This window comes from Xenopus laevis, chromosome 2L (genome assembly GCF_017654675.1).
Source record: "Xenopus laevis strain J_2021 chromosome 2L, Xenopus_laevis_v10.1, whole genome shotgun sequence".
Classification (NCBI taxonomy): domain Eukaryota; kingdom Metazoa; phylum Chordata; class Amphibia; order Anura; family Pipidae; genus Xenopus; species Xenopus laevis.
In genome coordinates, this window is record NC_054373.1 from 174,227,788 (window position 1) to 174,248,339 (window position 20,552).

At 40.9% G+C, this 20,552-nt stretch overlaps 1 protein-coding gene across 1 annotated transcript in view; it reads left to right on the forward strand.

The window, feature by feature from the left end:
- The window catches only part of maml2.L (mastermind like transcriptional coactivator 2 L homeolog), a 116,923-nt gene that overhangs the window by 50,023 nt on the left and 46,348 nt on the right, over positions 1-20,552 (forward strand). The window contains exon 3 of the mRNA XM_018247769.2: positions 18,265-19,623. Coding sequence (XP_018103258.1) covers positions 18,265-19,623 — 1,359 coding nt within the window. The remainder of the gene's footprint in view (positions 1-18,264; positions 19,624-20,552) is intronic.

Below are 20,552 nucleotides of genomic sequence, written 5' to 3' on the forward strand. Positions count from 1 at the left end.
TGGCTGTGTCAACAGACTTGGTCTCCAAAGAGCTACATGATAATGGTGTTTTAACAATGTATGTGGGAACATCATAAGGTGTGTTTCATCAGACCCAGGTACCCACATTGCACCTTGAAACTTCTTCCTACTTGAACCCATCAGACTAAGAAGCTTCCCATAGCCGACATTCCCCCTGCTGGAAGTCTCTAAAAACTGAAAGTGATGTCAGTAGTTGGGGGACAGGCTGGCATGGCCAACCATAAGTGATGTCACTGAAAGCCCGAACCCCCAGGGAGCTGAATTTTTTTAAATTCTTTATAGCTGATTGCAGTCTACCCAACTGTCTTTGCTGGGTACCAGTTAACCTCCCGCACGATCAGGACATTTCTGTCCAAATCCTGATTGCTTTCCTTTTTTTCTGCTTTTGCTTATGAATGATGTTCAACAAAGTAGCCTCAAGTTTTCAACCCCCCCGTGTGTTTAACTGTTCTACTGACACTTTCCTAATTCCTCCTGATTGCTCCTATCCAATGTTTGGGTGCAATCACATGTTTGTTGCTCTCCCAGTGAAAGGATGTAAACAGTTTTAATTTAAAACAAACACATTTTCATTATTACTTACATTTTCCCCTCATCTGTACATGTGTGTTACTCTGCCTGGCATTAATTCCACAGTAGAAAGGGGTCTGGTCAATTTATAATGTATACAGAAAGACTGATTCCCACACTCTTTATTGAAGCCAGCTGAGTAAATTCATAGGACACCAGTTGGATTTCTACACACCCCACACATTTCCTGGGATATAAATTCTAAAACAACCAAATTATAGGTGCCAGTTAATTTTACAGGCAGGTTGACAGCTAGAGTCTTCACTTAGTCCCTTAACATTGGATACTGCATGGCTGATTAGCAAAAATACTAAATATATGGTACATGTTCAACTTTGCAGCATTCATCAACAGTAATTGCTAATTAGCCATTAGCTGTTTTCGTATGTGACCAGATTGCAACAGATTGAGTGGTGCAACCCTATAGTGCCAAGGTTCACTGTTATATTCAGCAGTTTTTCGGAATAATAAAACACAGTGGTGAGTCGGCATACAGTGCTACTTTGTACTGGGAAGACCTCCCAAATGTTGCTGTTTATTTGGGACAGTCCTAAATGATGGACCAGAACTGGAGTGGGAAGAACAAAATCTGGATGGGGTTCTGGAGGTCATGGCTGGATGTGGTCGGGATGGATGGGGTTGGCCTAAATGCTATAATTTACTTATCATAAATGTTGGGAGGTATTACTGTGTCCCTTAAAGATAGGGTGCTGAATTTATGTTTAAATTGCAAAAAAAACAATGGTTTGTGTTATGAGCTAAACCTACAATGAGGGCCTTCAAAAGGAGAGGCCCTTCTCCACTGAAACTCTAAACACAGACACTAACCATGTCGAACTCCTTGCTGGAGGCTCAGACTGCTTACTTCTTGATCCTCTCTATCTATCACTCCTAGATATAACCCTAATCTGACTAATCCTCATTCGCGGGTTCTCTTTGCCACACCCCCTGCTTTGCTACACAAATCTTCGCTGGGGTCCACTCCCACCCCACACTCTGGAAAGAACAAAGCTGCTCCACACTTAAACCCTTTGGCATCAATGGGATTCCAACAAGCTGACATAGACATCGATAAGTACCCTCTTCTCACCAAGAGCATTATTTGATATAAATGCTGTAGTGATGCTATTGAGAGGGCTAACAGATGGGGGAGTAAAAGGAATTTAAGGATAGGCCATAGGAATCTACACGAGTGGAAATACCTGCGGACTCTAAACTCTGGCCATTAATGGAAACAAGGAAAAGATTTACATAAGGAGGACTGAGGTGGTCATAATTGGTATATGAAGCAGCTGAGCGTTAATACACGTAGAATACCAGCAAAAGCAAATAAGTGCAAATCCAGCAGGAACATCTCAACTGCCTTCCTGGACCAGTGGTTAGGAAAAGGTAGTTAGAAGCTGTGAAGTCTATGGTTCAAATCCCAGCCGATTCATACCGCTACAGGAATATCCAGAATGCTCGTTACCTGAGATAAACCCTGTAAAGATTAAATAAACTCAATAGGCTGGTTTTGCCTCCATTAAGTATTAATTATATATTAGTTTGGCTCAGGTACAAGCTACTGTTTTATTTTTACACAGAAAAGGAAATTGTTTTTAAAATTTAGGATTTATTTTTATTAAATGGAATCTATAGAGATGGCCTTTCTGTAAATCGGGTTTCTGGATAAAGTGGATTCTGGATAACGGATCCCATACCTGTATTACTAATCCTCTACCCTTTTATATCTAAAATTCTAAACTGCTTCATTCTAGGAAAGTCATTTTCCAGCCTGTAAGTATTAAAAAGATGAATGTTCCGAACTACAGAGCTTTGGAAGTCCTTAAAAGATTACCTCTTTTATAAAGAGTGGCAAATAAGCCAAGTGAAGCAATTACATTTGGTGATCTTATTCCCATGATCTGATGTGATTGATTTACACCATCATTTGTCTTGTTAAATTCTCAGCCTGTGTCTTGGAACTCGCAGATGACGAATTTAAATATTAACTTTACACAGTAAAATCAAGAATTTGTTTAATGTCTAATTTTGGATATGAGTTTACTGTGATTCAATTAATTTCCTTGCATTGATTGACAGTTGATTGGAAACCTGTGAGATTTTGACAGCTTTGTATTTTATCATGAAATCATAATCTTTAGTGATATCCCCTAACCCAGTTACCTTAGCAATCAATTATACTTTATAGGGAATTAAAGTATTGGTTTTTTTTGTTTTTTGCTGGTCAATTGAAAGCCATTACCAACAACTTCTATTCCAAAAATGTGTACTCCGGAATTCCAGCTTGTTCTGCGAGGCATAGTCTTCTCTTCCTTCTGGCAGGGTTCTGTATACACAAAATATTTTCCTTCAATGGAGATTAACACCAATTTAAACCTGGCAGTGTGAGAAGAGAACATCTCAAGCTGAAATACCAAGCTTTGCTTTTATTGTGTGAAGGAACTCCTTCCGTGACTGCTCAAAGCCACTGCCCTAATCATTTCCTCATGCAAATAATACAGATTTGGCTTAAAGAGAATTATGTCCTTCATTAGAAAACTTATGGGGTGTGCTGTACAGGTCTAGAAACATGGTGGAGGTGCAGGTGATGTAGCATGGTAAGTGGTTGCAACTGCCATTTCTGCCATTGATGACAGTTAAGACTAAAAAAAAGGCCATATTAGTTATCTCATAAGGCTCTGTTGTTACATAGGTTTCACCTAAATGTCATGCTGTATATTTTATTAAATTCACTGCAGGTTACTGTGACTTGAGCTGCTCTTGATCTTGTTATTATACATAATTAATGCACAGTGGTTGTGGTTTGTGTGTGTCTGTTTTATTTACTTGTGTGTATTTTGGGGCTTATAATAAACCAACTGCTGGCCGTGGAATAGAAGCCGCATTGTATCCACTGTGTTCCATGTCTAGAAACAAGATTTAGGGCCAAGAAGAGTGGTGTCATATTAGCCACCAGGAAAGCAGTAGGAAGTAGTGTGGGGAAACTTAGTAACATAACACTCCTCTCACTGTATAGACAGTTACTCAAATCTTATAGCAATGGGACAGGAATGAAGATGAGGGGTACCAGGAACAGTAGGAAGAGGCCTCTTGTAGAAGTTGAGATAACAACCTTTGGGAAGGGAGTGTGACTGTGGGATAGCAGGTATAGTAGGGAGAGATGGTGCCTATAGTAACAGTGGGATAATAGTCTCTGGGAAGGGAGTGTGACTGTGGGATAGCAGGTATAGCAGGGAGAGATGATGTCTATAGTAACAGTGGGATAATAGTCTCTAGGAAGGGAGTATGGCTGTGGGATAGCAGGTATAGTAGGGAGAGATGATGTCTATAGTAACAGTGGATAATAGTCTCTGGGAAGGGAGTGTGACTGTGGGATAGCAGGTATAGTAGGGAGAGATGGTGTCTATAGTAACAGTGGGATAATAGTCTCTAGGAAGGGAGTATGGCTGTGGGATAGCAGGTATAGTAGGGAGAGATGATGTCTATAGTAACAGTGGATAATTGTCTCTGGGAAGGGAGTGTGACTGTGGGATAGCAGGTATAGTAGGGAGAGATGGTGCCTATAGTAACAGTGGATAATAGTCTCTGGGAAGGGAGTGTGACTGTGGGATAGCAGGTATAGTAGGGAGAGATGGTGCCTATAGTAACAGTGGCATAATAGTCTCTGGGAAGGGAGTGTGACTGTGGGATAGCAGGTATAGTAGGGAGAGATGGTGCCTATAGTAACAGTGGATGATAGTCTCTGGGTAGGGAGTGTGACTGTGGGATAGCAGGTATAGTAGGAAGAGATGGTGCCTATAGTAACAGTGGATAATAGTCTCTGGGAAGGGAGTGTGACTGTGGGATAGCAGGTATAGTAGGGAGAGATGGTGCCTATAGTAACAGTGGGATAATAGTCTCTGGGAAGGGAGTGTGACTGTGGGATAGCAGATATAGTAGGGAGAGATGGTGCCTATAGTAACAGTGGATGATAGTCTCTGGGTAGGGAGTGTGACTGTGGGATAGCAGGTATAGTAGGGAGAGATGGTGTCTATAGTAACAGTGGCATAATAGTCTCTGGGAAGGGAGTGTGACTGTGGGATAGCAGGTATAGTAGGGAGAGATGGTGCCTATAGTAACAGTGGATGATAGTCTCTGGGTAGGGAGTGTGACTGTGGGATAGCAGGTATAGTAGGGAGAGATGGTGTCTATAGTAACAGTGGATAATAGTCTCTGGGAAGGGAGTGTGACTGTGGGATAGCAGGTATAGTAGGAAGAGATGGTGCCTATAGTAACAGTGGATAATAGTCTCTGGGAAGGGAGTGTGACTGTGGGATAGCAGGTATAGTAGGGAGAGATGGTGTCTATAGTAACAGTGGGATAATAGTATGTTTTGATCACTGTGTTGCACCATGAACCATCAGCCTTAGGCCAGTGAAGTTTTCTGTTTACTATACAGGTATGGGATCCATTATCTGGAAACCCGTTATCCAGAAAGTTCCAAATTACGTAAAGGCCGTCTCCCATAGACTCCATTATAATCAAATAATCCAAAATTTCCTTTTTCTCTGTATTACGAAAACAGCAGCTTGTACTTGACCCCAACTAAGATGTAATTAATCCTTATTGGAAATAAAACCAGCCTATTGGTTTATTTCATGTTTACATGATTTTCTAGTAGTCTTAATGTGTGAAGATCCAAATTATGGAAAGACCCGTTATCCAGAAAGCCCCAGGTCCCGATGATTCCGGATAATAGGTCCAACACCTGTACTAATTTGAATGTTTTAGTGATACCTATTAAAACTATAACTGCCAATGTCCCAGCTTCATGAGTTTTCATTTCCACAACTGGGCAGATTCAGTATATTAGTTACTAATACGGGAAACACACATTTGCTTTACTAACTATCACATGTGGAGCTGTTGCTTAGGCCAGTCTGTTTATTAGACAGTTATACTCTGATTACCATAAAAAAAGCAAAAACGCTAACAAATGCAGTTCTTGCTGCCCCACACGCTACTACAGCACAACCAAACATTCCTAATGGCAAAATACACACGTCAGGCTTGGTGCGCATTCTCTGTGCATAATTATGACAATTCATAGTAAGAAATGAGAATTCTCTGAAACCAGTCTAACAAGAAAGCACTGCCCCCCCCCCCTCTTACCCCTATTCAATAGACTGCTGCCAGACACAGACAGTTCTCTATTCAAGGGGAAAGCCAGAGGTCTCTGTCTGCTGAAACGGAGTGCAGAGACCTGTAATAGCAGAATGCAGTGTGTCAAATGCAAAAAATTTCTTCATTCCGCCCATTTTTTGCAATTTGCACCCTGCCTGGGAGGTAAATAACCCCTAAGATCATTTACCCTTTTTATAAGGGGACCCCAATTAAGTTGGGGATTCAACTACCTCTCATTAAAGGATATGCCAACACCTAGCAACCAGTCTTTCCCTATTTTAGAGGACCATTCATCAAACTCTCTAACACCTTATTCCCCCGCAGATCCTCCCAGAGCAGATCGCTAGCGATGGAGATAGACTCTAGCGCTACTTTGCACTCTTAACGACAGGCGAATTTTTGCTCTGGCGAATGGACGTAACTACGCAAATTCACTAAGATGCGGATTTTACTGAACGTTACCTCTTGCGCCAGACTTGCCTTCGTCACCTCAGACCAGGCAAAGTGCAATAGAGTAGATAGGAGTTCCTCAAAAAAAAAATGGAAAATTTTTCTAAGTCCCAAAAAACGCTGGCGACTTTTCAGATTTTCAGGGTGATAGGCTGCAAAAGATTGTAGATTTTTTTAGGGTGCCCGGCTTCCCCCTACATTTCCTAACATATGGCACATAAACTATACACTGGGCTCATGTGTAGGGCAATATAACAACTTTATTTTCTTTTATTAAGGTTCCCTGGGCTTGTGTAATGTAATGTATTTGCTGCAACATATACGTCCAATCAACTTTAACTTCCCGCCGTATGCTAATTAGCCAATGCAAGCACAACTTCGCTTTGTTTGCCGAATTCACGCTAGCGAAACTTCGCCATCGTTCGGCGCCCTGGACGCAACTTTGCTTTTTAGTGAATTAGCTTTGTCCTGGCGAATTTTCATCTGACAAAGTGTAACGATGTGAGCGAAGCCGTCACTGGCGAGGTTAGTGAATTTGCCCCATAGAGAGCTGCAGGTCGAGTGCTATTATACAGCTCATTTGCTTCTAGGGTGCCTTTTTATATCATATATTAAAATTTGGTGTATATATTAGAGGGCTTGCTTACAAAGCACATGGTATGGTGCAAGTGCAAAAAAAGGGGTTGCAAACCACCTCATTCTTTCCCCTATTAGAAGTGCCAAATGAAGGGTTCAGTAGAATCTAAAAGTGATGTGTGAATAAATGCACATTTGCAGTATATATTGCGTTCTCCCTCTTCCTCCTGTTCTACAAATCAGAACCATTAATGTGCATTAATGTGCATCAGGATGGGAGGCAGAAGGAAGGATTGCCTGGTAGGACCTTACTAGACTATTTCCCAAGCTTTGGATTTCAGGTTGTCTTCTGGTGACAAGTCAAAAATATTGTATTGAGAGTAGTGGTCTAACGGCTTTGGTGCCTCAGTCTACCACCCAAGCTGGAATAATGTTGTAAAATATAAGGATATTCTAAAGGCCCCCATACACAGGCAGATCAAAGCTGCAGACAGACCGAGTCGCCAGCTTATTGGCCTGTGTGTGGAGCCCTCTGTTGGCCAGCCCGACAGTCGGGCAGATGTCGATCGGGCAGGGTAAAAAAAATCCTGTTGGAACGTTGATGTCTACATTCTGATCTGTGGGCATTTCGTGGAGAGATGCGCTCGTTTGGCTACATCACCAAACGAGAGTATCTCCCTGTGTATGGCCACCTTAAGTCATAGAGGAGTTGTATGACTATATAAAGTCACAAGGCTGAAGGCCAAGTGCTTTTATACAGGTCATGGAGAGGACTTCTAATCTCCTCATATTTAATAGGGGAACATTATTTGTTATTTTGGAATTTGACCAAATCCCAAATTTAAATCCTAATATATGCAAATTAGATTAGGGAAGGGTTAAAAAAATCGCAATTTGCTTGTTTATATGACAAAAAGTCATGTGATTTTAACAGGGTCAGACTGGGCTTGTGGGGAAAAAATCCAGGACTTGTAGGCCCTGTTGACCAAGACTAGCTCCTCGACTGAAGCCTTGTGTGGCTTTGAGAGAAGATGAAGGAACACATGGGGGCAGAGGGGGGGATGCGGCGGCAACCCAGGGGGGATTGAGGTCTGGGGCCCCTGAAGGGGTAGCCCCGATGGGCCCTGGACCCCCTCAATCTGATACTGGTTTTTAAAGGGATACTGTCATAGGAAAAAATGTTTTTTCAAAACGTATCAGTTAATAGTGCTGCTCCAGCAGAATTCTGCACTGAAATCCGTTTCTCAAAAGTGCAAACAGATTTTTTATATTTCATTTAGAAATCTGACATGGGGCTAGACATATTATAAGTTTCCCAGCTGCCCCTGGTCATGTGACTTGTGCTCTGATAAACTTCAATCACTCTTTACTGCTGTACTGCAAGTTGGAGTGATATCACCCCCTCCCTTCCCCCCCAGCAGCCAAACAACAGAACAATGGGAAGGTAACCAGATAGCAGCTCCCTAACACAAGATAACAGCTGCCTGGTAGATCTAAGAACAACACTCAATAGTAAAATCCAGGTCCCACTGCGACACATTCAGTTAAATTGAGTGGGAGAAACAACAGCCTGCCAGCAAGCAGTTCCATCCTAAAGTGCTGGCTCTTTCTGAAATCACATGAGCAGGCAAAATGACCTGAGATGCACCTACACAATATTACATCTAAAAAAAAATACACTTGCTGGTTCAGGAATGAAATTTTATATTGTAGAGTGAATTATTTGCAGTGTAAACAGCGTAATTTAGAAACTACATCATAAAAATCACGAAAGAATCCCTTTAACGATTCAGATTTGATACAACCAGGCACTTGGATTAGGCTGAATCAGAATCTATTGGAAAACCCTTGAACCCTAAACTAAATCCTAGATTCGGCACATCCCTCGCATGTACTGAATTGCGTTATAATTTCCTTTAAATGAAGCCAACAAGAGGCCATTAACCAAGAGGGCATGTTACAATGTAGTTGGGGTCGTGGTCAGTCAAAACCTTAAGAAAATGTGATTAAACAGAAACATTTGGAGCAAGAGCTTCCCCCTACGTTTACAGGATACCAACAACCATGTAGACCTTAGCATTCCCCAGTAGTAACAGCACATTTCTGCAGGACAATGTGACTATATTGTGGCCTTCTACAAGAATAACCGGAGTGTCCATATTTAGGTCACTTGCCTTGTAAAAAAAATAGCTGCAAACTATTTTTTTTTCTTTGCAGGCAATTGCATTCACCAGCCCCCGTGTAAATCCGATCAAACAGAAAGCACTTTTGTCCTGATCCCCAGCCTTGGGTTACTGCTGTGGTTTCGTTCCCCGCCACTGTAACACACTCCTTACTTCTAATTAAAGTGCATAAATCACAAGGCTTTTTATTCTTGTGAATCTAATTTGTGTTAATAAAAAGCCAAGTTCTGTCTTGGCATGGAAACATGTTAATTACATGCACGGAGCGTGGTCTGTCTCAAACCTTCAGAGCTTGGACGAAGGGGAATATGAAGTCGCTCTGTAGTTACAGACCCAAGTGACTGCACCAATATCGAATTCTTGTGTTTTGGCTGGTCGTATTTGTACACACAAACCCAACAAGGGTCTGTTTAATTGATTATTTTCCACTATGATCTCCTGAAGGTCAATATATACAGTATATCACATTGGGGTCCATTTTTTGCAGTCACCGAAAAGTTAGTTTTTTGAAAGCCAAGGTCATCTTCAGGGTAGGGGTGAGAGGGCATTAGCCTCAACCATCAAGGGGGCCTCTTGGGGAGGAAATGTAGAGACATAGTACAAAGGGAATATTGTGTTGTGTACCAATTGTGAGATATTTTCAGTGTATCCATCAGGAATGTTCAACCTGCCAATGGGTTCCCAGCATTGTGTGCATGATAACACAGAAGTCTGCCAGGGTGTTAGTCAGCTCTTACTCATTGCAATCTACTTTTTAGGAGAGCTTTTGATCTTACCATGCCTTCAAGTGACTGTAGGCATCCAGAGGAGATAGAAAAGGGGACAACTGCTGGCTCTCAGTAATATCAGGGTGAGAGCATATGGGGTGGTTTGCCACCTACCCATGGACCACAAAAACTCCATATCCTTGTAGAATATGTCTATGGCCTCTCTAAACATGCTCAGATATGGACCAGCAAGGTCCAGCAACACTAGCACCAAGTAAAGAGCAAATTCTGACCAAAAAGATATGGATATAAAGTGGCTTTTATAGCATTACTCCCTGAATTCTTAGACCAGGGCCTTAGCAGTAAGCAACTGTGTGCACATATAAAATGTTCTTATGTATTTGGGATGAGCAAGTACTTGTGTTAAAAATACCCAAGGCATCTTCCTAGAGGAATTTGTTTGGTTTATATTCTGAAATTGAATATAAAACTTGGATGAAAAAAATTGTCCACCCAAAGGATCAAATACTGGGTTTAGATGTTGCCACAAGACCAGCAAACCACGTGATAATGAGTCCATGATGTCTTCTAGTCAGTTACTGGGCCCGATATACGTATCCAGACCAATGTGACTGGGGAAGAGGATTCCTACAGTTAAATATATTTAACAAATACTTTCAAGGAAGCTTTTGCTGCTGGTTCTGAGAAAACTAGGCCCTACAACAAAGATCTTTTCTTTACATGGGACTCAAAGCTCTTTCCAGGATTTTAGTGCAATTGAGGCAGCCATGATAGGTGCACCACATATGCTGGGTCTGGGACATCCGGAGATAAAATGACTTGTGCAAGATTACAAACAGAGGTTGGACCCAAAATCTACTGCTTGAGATCCTGTGTCAAATGCAATCAATTTGAGCTTATACTAACTCTGCTGTATTAACTACAGCATATTAAATGTTTCATGGGTATAATTATGACTTTTCTTTCCTACTGTTTTGGAAGTTCTACTTAAAGAGGAGACCAGAGGCTTCTAACCTGACGTTGATCACATGGTGGTTGTTCCAGCTATCAAACAATACAATCACAGATCTGGTGCCAAATCTTTATATTTCAGAGGCTCAAGGCTTCCATTTTTCACATTTATATGTTTGTAGTATGAAACGAACTTTGGAAATTTGAAAGTGAATTTAACAGGGAATACAATGTGGTGTTGGTCCTTAACCCTTTAGAAATAAATGTTTGGTGAGGACTCTTAAATCCAAATATTTACCCTCTAAATCAGTGATCCCCAACCAGTGGCTCATGAGTAACATGTTTCTCACCAACACTTTGGCTGTAGTTCCCAGATGTCTCACAGCAGGTGCATATATCTGAATTCCTGGTTCGGAGGCAAGCTTTTGTTTCATAAAATCAGATGTACTGCCAAACATAACCTCCTTTAGCCTTTTGGCTACCACATAGCCAATCACAGCCCTTATTTGGCACCCCCAGGAACTTTTTTCATGATTGTTTTGCTCCCCAACTCTTTTTACATTTGAATGTGGCTCACAGGTGAAGGTTGGGGACCTCTGCTCCAGTCCATGACGAAGTGCCTATAGGGCATGAAACACATAGGGCCATTAGGATTTAAATTGAAATAAACTGTTTTTTACTTTATACTTGTGGCTCTGTGGATTTTCTAGAGTGCCTGGAGCCTTCAATGGTATTGACCTATGCTCCAAGGACATGAATCATAGAAATATATTTTGGTTACTGGTTCTTTGGAAGAAGTTTCTTTTGTTCTACATCTGAAGTGAGCTGGTCATTGACTCTTTGTTGCACTATTCCATGCAATTAATCTGTTGGCTAATGTATATGGGGTCTAAAGGTGGCCATACATGGGCCGATAAAAGCTGCCGACAGACCAAGTCGGCAGCTTATTGGCCCATGTATGGGGGCCCCCGACGGGCTTCCCCGATCGAGATCTGGCCGAAAGTCGGCCAGATCTCGATTGGATCGCGGGCGCATCTGTTCGTGGATGCGGTCCCGCGATCCGACCGCCCGTTTGCGAATGCTAGGATCCGATCGTTGGGCCCTAGGGCCCACGATCGGATCTGCCCGATATTGCCCACCTCAAGGTGGGCATATCGGAGGAAGATCCACTCGTTTGGCGACATCTCCAAACGAGCGGATTTATCCATGTATGGCCACCTTCAGGTTGATGTGGGTTCAGTCTCACCAATTCATCATCCACTGTTTGGTCTTAAGTTCATAACAATGTTGCACATTGATTTTGGTATAGCATTAGCCCTCCTATAGCTTCAGAAGTACATTAAATCTACATTCACTTCATATCTGTCCTGAACTGCCATCAATATCAAGGCTTTCCAATAGCAACATCTTGCCCTCCAAGTGGTTTTAATAGCTCCTGGCTCTTAAATAGACTTTTAATATGGCCATCATTTTTAATGAGAATCTGGTCCAAATATACAAGGGTATAAAAGTCACTACATGGAAGACAGTGGGCAGTGCTGCTATTGATGAAGAGTTGAATTGCTTAGAGTGTTTCAGAATGTGATTGTAATTATTTTAGTCTAGAAAAACTGTTCACCCAAGGGACACAAATACTTCTAGGCATGTGTCTACCATTCTGCTTCTGATTAAGCCGAGATGAAGCCAGAATATTCCTATAGCACATATTACACTGCTTTGTTAGTGACACAAAGTGGATTCCCTATAGTTTCTTTTTCATGTTTCCATAAATACAATACAGTTTCTGTACAGCAGTATTAGTGCTAAGGATGGACATATGTACTTGTGAAACCAGACTCCTTCCCTCTCAGAGCTTCAGGCTTTCTCAATACGTTCAACACATTCATTCATTAAAATATCTGGTGGCAGAGCCTTTTTTTGTTCTTTGGTGCTGGTTTCTACGGCTTTGATTGCACCTGCCATCTACAATCTTAAAATTCTTATCTCATACTAATGGAATTTAGGTGCATCTCCCTTAGGTGATTTCATATTACATCTTCAGGCTCCACTGAAATAAAATGCGGAGCCATACTATGCTTTCATCTTCAGTCTTACTGATCAAGATAAGTATTCTTGGGTTCAGTGAATAGGTAGTGAACCTTATGCTAGTAAGAGCAGAGACACACGCTCAGATTCGGGGAGATTTAGTCGCCTGGCGATAAATCGCTTCTTCTTCGGGCGACTAATCTTCCCGAACAGCCTCCCGCCGGCTAGAATCTAAATCACCTGCGGGATGGCACTCTGAGCGCTTCGTTTTCTGAAGTCGCCCGAAGTTTCCTCGTGAGGCAACTTCGGGCGACTTCAGAAAACGAATCACACCAATTCCCATTCTAGCCGGCGGGAGGCAGTTCAGGGAGATTAGTCGCCCCAAAGAAGAGGAAATTTGTCGCTAAATGACTAATCTCCCCGAATCTGATTGTGCGTCTCTGCCCTTAGAAATTGCTATGGGTTTTTTTAGAATTGAAAGAAAAACAATAAAAATGCAATTTTCTGGTTATTCAGAAAATTGTGGGAATAGATAAATGTTTTTTGTTTTAACCTACCCAGTTTAACCCCCTGCATAATATGGGCCTGGTTATATATATTCCTGAAACACAAGCAACAACTGGTCGAAAGGAGGGGTTTGTTTATGCAGGACTCATTATAGCCCAAACCAGAACAATCTTAGGGCAGTGGCATATGGAGAGATTTGGTCACCTGTCAATCCTTGTGAGAAAACTTCGGGCGTCAAAGTGACGCTTATGCAATCCCGCCAGCGATTCACATTCTTGCCGGTGGGATGCCATTTCGGGGAGATTAGTTGCCAGCAGTAGCAAAAATTAAACACAGGCAACTAAATCTCCCCTTGTGCCACCACCCTTAGCAGAACACTAGTTGGGACAACTTCAATGCAGTTTGCTCAGAGCCTATACTATAATACACCATTACCAAAACACAAAGGGGAAAATATATTAAAAATTTAGTTTTTTATTTTTTTTGCAAAAGGTTTTGCTGAATTACAGCAAAAAATTCTGTCTTCTTAAATTTTTTTAAAAAAAATACATCATTAATCAGTCAAAAAAAATCTTTAAAATGTAAGAAAAAAATGACAACAAAAAAATACAAAGGGCAATTTATTTTTAACATTCAAGCTATTTTAAAATTAGATTTTTTTTAAAAAAAAGTTGCATTTTTAAAAAGAAATCGTTTAATTTTCACGGCAATAGCGTTAATTTCCAATTTTTTTTTTTTTTTCTTTAAATATGCCACAGGTCTAAGGAAAAACCTTAACTTGGTCAAGAGAGTCAATCAGTGATAAAATTTCGTGAATGAGGTTATATACCCAGCTCTTCATGTCATCTGACAAATACAGTAGGGAAAAAAGTTTAGTGTACCTTTAAAGGGATAATGTCATGGGAAAACATGTTTTTTTCAAACTTAATCAGTTAATAGCGCTGCTCCAGCAGAATTCTGCATTGAAATCCAATTCTCAAAAGAGCAAACAGATTTTTTTTATATTCAATTTTGAAATCTGACATGGGGCTAGACATATTGTCAGTTTCCCAGCTGCCCACAGTCATGTGACTTGTGCTCTGATAAACTTCAGTCACTCTTTACTGCTGTACTGCAAGTTGGAGTGATATCACCCCTCCCTTCTCCCCAGCATCTTAACAACAGAACAATGGGAATATAATAAGATAACAGCTCCCTAACACAAGATAACAGCTGCCTGGTAGATCTAAAACAAAACTCAATAGTAAAATCCAGGTCCAACTGAGACACCTTCAGTTACATTGAGTAGGAGAAATAACAGCCTGCCAGAAAGTAGTTCCATCCTAAAGTGCAGGCACAAGTCACATGACTGGGGGCAGCTGGGAAACTGACAGTATTTCTAGCCCCATGTCAGATTTCAAAATTGAATATAAAAAAATCTGTTTGCTCTTTTGAGAATTGGATTTCAGTGCAGAATTCACTATTAACTGATGCGTTTTGAAAAAAAAAACATGTTTTCCCATGACAGTGTCCCTTTAAGCCTAACCTTTTAGAATAAGTTCATCGCATCATCGCATGCAAAAAAAAAACCCCTAGGTTGGTTCCCCACGCAAGCAGGCTTAATACAGGGCACCCAAGGGAATAATAAAAGAAACATAAAAGCAAAACGAAATACATTTATTTGAATAACAACACGAGCAATGAAAGAAATCAAGCCATGTGTTTTTTATTCACTTTGCCCATTTTATTTGAATACATGAAGTGTGGCACACAATACAATTTTCTTGTCTCATCAAAGGCAAGGCACTTGTTTATTGTACAAAACTTGAGTATTAGTCAGTAATATCGTCCCTAGGGATCACTTGGTCATTGTATTTCATTATAATAGAGGAATAGTCCTGATTAAACACATGGAGGCTTTTGAAAGTGCTCAGATAATCATGTTCATGTGGACGAGACTTCATTCGGCTTCCTGTACGATTCTTTCCTCAACTTTGATATCTGAACAGAGAAACATCAAGGGAAAAAGACCCCAAAAGAAAAGCTTTGCTGTGAAAATAAAGGTGTTTTCTACAGACTGAAATGCTGGACACGATGGGATTAGATCTATATGATTACACTTGTAAAGCTCAGTGTCCTAAGCTCTACCACTTCATCATTAAACTGAGAGTAACAGTATATTTCAAGATGCTCTTGAATCTGGAAAAAATGTATATTTATGGATTTTTATGGAAATGTTCTCAGAACAGACTGACACAAGCCTACCGAGTGAATAACGGGGTAAGAAATTCCCCATAGCGTCCCCAGATTCTGCTTGTGATATAGTAATATGAATATTACTATATATATTACTATATATATATCATATATATATATATATTACTATATATTCACATTCTACACTCAGCTGGCATTCGGGACACTGCTCTTTCATGGTTTCCATCTTATCTGTCTGACAGTTCCTTTAAAGTTTCCTTCTCCAACTCTACTTCTACTACTTTCCCACTCTCTGTTGGAGTTCCTCAAGGCTCTGTTCTTGGCCCCCTGCTGTTCCCGCTCTATACAACTTCACTAGGAAAACATATTCAGTCATTTGGACTTCAGTATCACCTTTATGCTGATGACACCCAACTCTACTTGTCTACTCCTGATCTTTCTAATTCTGTCCTTTCCCAAGTCACAGACTGTCTCTCTGATGTCTCCTCCTGGATGTCACAGCGCCACCTGAAACTGAACCTTTCTAAAACAGAACTCATTATATTTCCTCCAAGATCTTCCCCTGTCCCTCAGATATCACTCACCGTAAACAACACCACCTTTCATTCCACCACACAGGCTGCCTAGGAGTTATCTTAGACTCACATCTGTCTTTTTCACCACACATTCAAACACTTGCAAAATCTTGCCGTATTCAACTGCGCAACATTGCCCGAATACGACCCTATCTCAGTTCAGAATCAACTAAAATACTGATTCAGTCTCTCTTCATCTCCCGCCTTGATTACTGCAACTTACTCCTCATGGGTATTCCAACAAGTCACCTTTCACAACTCCAATCTGTTCTAAACGCGGCCGCTAGACTCATTCATCTCACCGCTCAACATCAGCTGCTCCCATATGTATGTCCCTTCACTGGCTCCCAATCTCTTCTAGAATCAAATTCAAATTACTTACATTCACATTCAAGGCCCTTAATAATGAAACCCCTCCCTATTTTCATCCCTGATCTCCAAATACTCTCCTTCACGAAACCTTCGCTCTGCTTCTGATCTTCGCCTCTTTTCTCCTCTGATCACTTCTGCCCATTCTCGTCTACAAGACTTCTCTCAGGCTTCTGCTTTTCTCTGGAATTCTCTGCCACAAGCTGTCAGACTTTCTCCTTCTTTCCAACTTTCAAGCGCTCCTTAAAGACCCATCTGTTCAAAGAGGCTTATTCGATGTACCTTAATTAATCATTGTTGTATCAAAAATGACAAAGTGTTTATACAATTCTAATGTCTCAATTGTACCCTAACCTTTTAGTTTGTAAACTCTAATCTCTAGGTCCTTCTAACCCTATTGTACTCTGTAATCCTTGTTTGTTATCCACCATGTATTCCCTGTTTGCTATAACTGCAGTAAAGCACTGCGTATCTTGACAGCGCTATATAAATAAATGATGATGATGATGATGATATGATATGGTTTAACCGCTTCTCAGGGCAAACATGAATAGCAAACAAAAGGAATCAGGTGTGGGCAGTCTTGATAAAGAGAGAAGTGCTACAAATAACCTAAGTAGATAACTCAAATGGATTCAGTAGTACAGGTGCACCAGCCTCAGACCCTCAGCTCAGGGAGAGGTAAATTGATGTTCAGCAGATAAAACAGAAATGGGCCATCCGGCATTCCATGGAATCCACGGGGGTCAAAACTACTGAAGTAAAAGTTATATTTTATTGAAAAAGTAAAAAAATATACATCTCCATAGGCCCTATGTGTTTTGTGCCCAATAGGCACCTAATCATGGGTTGAGCCCTATTTTTGGCCCTGTGGATTCCATTGATTGCCAGAGGGCCCATTTATGTGTACATGTAGATGTACAATGGGCAATCGCAATTTTTGTTACTCACAATGCAGGGTTATTCCAACGATTCCAATATAATTACAGTCACCAGGAAGAGATGCGTTTGGCACATTGTGATGCTTCCGATGCCTCAAAATTGATGCAGTTGTTCTTTTACTTTAACACAGATCAGATTCAGTTGAGTTGAAAATGTTCTAAGTCTCGTTGGTTTCATTTCCAGACTTTGGTGTAAGAGTATCATGTGCTCCCTGTTATTTGGTGTAACTGCTCTGCAGCGATTGATTGAGGCTGCTGTGGGAACCACGGGAGCAACCACCTGTGTTGCTCTAAACCAGTGATCCCCAACCTGTAGCTCGTGAGCAACAAGTTGCTGTCCAACCCCATGGATGTTTCTCTCAGTGTCCTCAAAGCAGGAGCTTATTTTCGATTGAGTTTTAATTGCATAAAAACTAAGTATAGTGCCAAGTAGAGCCTCCTGTAGGCTACCTGTCCAAATAGCCAATCACAGCCCTTATTTGTTACCCCAAGGGACTTTTTCATGCTGTTCCCCAAATCTTTTTACATCTTCTTCTTCTTCTTCTTCTCTTGTCTTCTCTTCTTCTTCTCTTCTTCTTTTCTTCTTCATTTCTTCTTCTTCTCTTGTCTTCTCTTCTTCCACTTTTCTTCTCTTCTAATTTTTTCTTTTCGTCTTTGTCTTCTTCTATTCTGAAAAGATTTTAATTTGTGTTTTTAAGAATATTCAATAAAATGGAATTACTTTGTTCTAGTATGAGTTTTTCTGTGGAGTTAAAAGTACAGCTTAGAGAAACCTGTAGCCTTAAATGCAGTTTTATTGGCAATGTTTCATATGAGGGAGGCATTGGTTTTGATTGCAATAGGAATGCGAAGACCCAGTTACAGATTAGAATACCACTGTCTACATCATATTACAACTTAATTTCAAGATGAACTGCCCAGTTAACTTCATATTTTTCTAAATAAATTCAACAATTGAATTCTATAGTGTACTGTTCTAATGTAATGTTTGTATCATTTCTTTCAGCTGCAAGGCTCTTTGAAGAGGAGATTGGTTGTTTCGCCTCCACAAAGTAAGAGAGCAAATGGCATTTCAGACCATTCGTTCCTTGATTTTAAGAAACTAAGAAATGAGCATCTTTTAGCCGCACAAAGCGAATATCATAACATTGATGGGCTTCACCAGCTCAATACTGGAGATGCACAGATGGAGCTTTCAGGACCCAGAAGCACCATTCATAGCAACAACAACAGCAACTGCAATTCCAATGATTTATTTGGCTTTGCTCTTAAGGATATAAAAAAGGAACCAGGAGAAGCTGTGTCTTGTGGCAAGCATTTAGACATTCCTCTGTCCCATGAAAATCAGATGAAATGTGGGGAGGATTCAGGAGAGCAGTTTATGGATCCTGACCTCCAGGAATTATTTAATGAGCTTACTTACATTTCGGTACCACCCATGAGTGATACTGAATTGCAAAACATGATAAATATCACTATAAAGCAAGATGAACCTTTCCACATTGATCTAGGCCACCAAAATCAACGGACATCTTCATCCATGCCTTTAGACAAAGTTGTTATAAAAAGTGAATATTCACCTGGCCTAGATTCTGCTTGTATTGCTTCACCCCAGATGAGGCCTTCTTCTACAGGACCAGCCTTTCCAATTCCTAATGCCCCTTTGACATCTTCACCAAATACCACAGCACCCCAAAACCCATCACAGACACAGGTGCCTGGTACAAACCGATTGCACAGCTGGCAGGAATTATCTCATGCCCAACAGCTAAAGCAAATAGCTGCTAACAGACAGAATAATATCATTCACCAACATCAGCCAAACCAGCCTTCAAGCTGGCCAAACATGTCGCCAAATGGATTGACACCAAGGCCCTTTGGAGATGTAAACATTCCAAGCTCATTTCGACATCAACAGTTAAGTTCTCATAGTCCGTCCACAAGCAATGTACCTGTAAATGGGGCCAAAATGATGAGCAGCTATCTTTATAAGCAGAATGCAAGTTCTCAAAATAGCACCAATGAACTAATAAAAACACAGGATTCTGCCAAGTGTGCAGTCAATGCCACCCATTCCACTCAAGAACAAATTCATAGCAATATTAAGCCTTTGTTTCATTTTAACCACGACCAGTCAAACCAACAAATGTCTTCTGTCGTGAACAATCCAAGCAAACCCGTGTTACAATATCCTCAGCAGAAGCAACCAACATCTTCATCAAAACAACACCATGAACAGGTACAAAGTGTCTCCAACCAACAGCTATCAAGGCCAACTACATTTCAGCAAAAGATGACATTTACAAAACTACAGCAAAACCAACCAATCTCGGGTCTTCACTATTCATCTGTTCACCCACAACAGGTACAGTAAGTTATGATCAGTTCTTCTGGTCATTTCTTGTTTACATAGAACTGGTAAGAGAAATAATGCTTACTCACTGTGCATTTGTGCCATAGCTTGCAGTCTTGTCTTAATATATTCAGGCCCTAAGATCTGTGCTAGTTAGGTCTTTGAATTATGTATTACCCTTGGACATTTTATGGTATTGAGCCTCTAGAGCAAGGGTCCCCAACCTTTTTCACCCGTGAGCAACATTCAGATGTAAAAAGAGTTGGGTGGTGCCAAATAAGGGCTGTAATTGGCTATTGGTAGCCCCTATGTGGACTGGCAACCTACAGGAGGTCTGTTTGGCAGTACATCTGGTTTTTATGCAACCAAAACTTGCCTCCAAGCCTGGAATTCAAAAATAAGCACATGCTTTGAGGCCATTGTGAGCAACATCCAAGGGGTTGGTGAGCAATATGTTGCTCATGAGCTACTGGTTGAGGATCACTGCTCTAGAGCTATGAGGCCAACTTCACTTGTGGTGCTCTCTTGTAATTCTGTTGAGATCTGAATGGAATCCATTGCCCTTCATGCATGGCTTATCAGTAAAGATTCATACTACAATGGGGAGTCCAAAAAATGTTGGATTTTCTTGCATTCAAATGTTCTACTAACGTGTTTTTTTTATATACCTCTATGGCACATTAGCATTTGCAGATGCCTGTAACCAGATGAGCACTAGATGGCATGCTCTTGAGCCCTTTAACACTCTAGAACAGTGATCCCCAACCAGTAGCTTGTGAGTAACATGTTGCTCTCCAACCCCTTGGCTGTTGCTCCCAGTGGCCTCAAAGCAGGAGCTTATTTTTGAATTCCAGGTTTGGAGGCAAGCTTTGGTTGTATAAAAACCAGGTGTGCTGCCAAACAGAGCCTCAATTTAGGTTGACAATCCACATAGGGGCTAC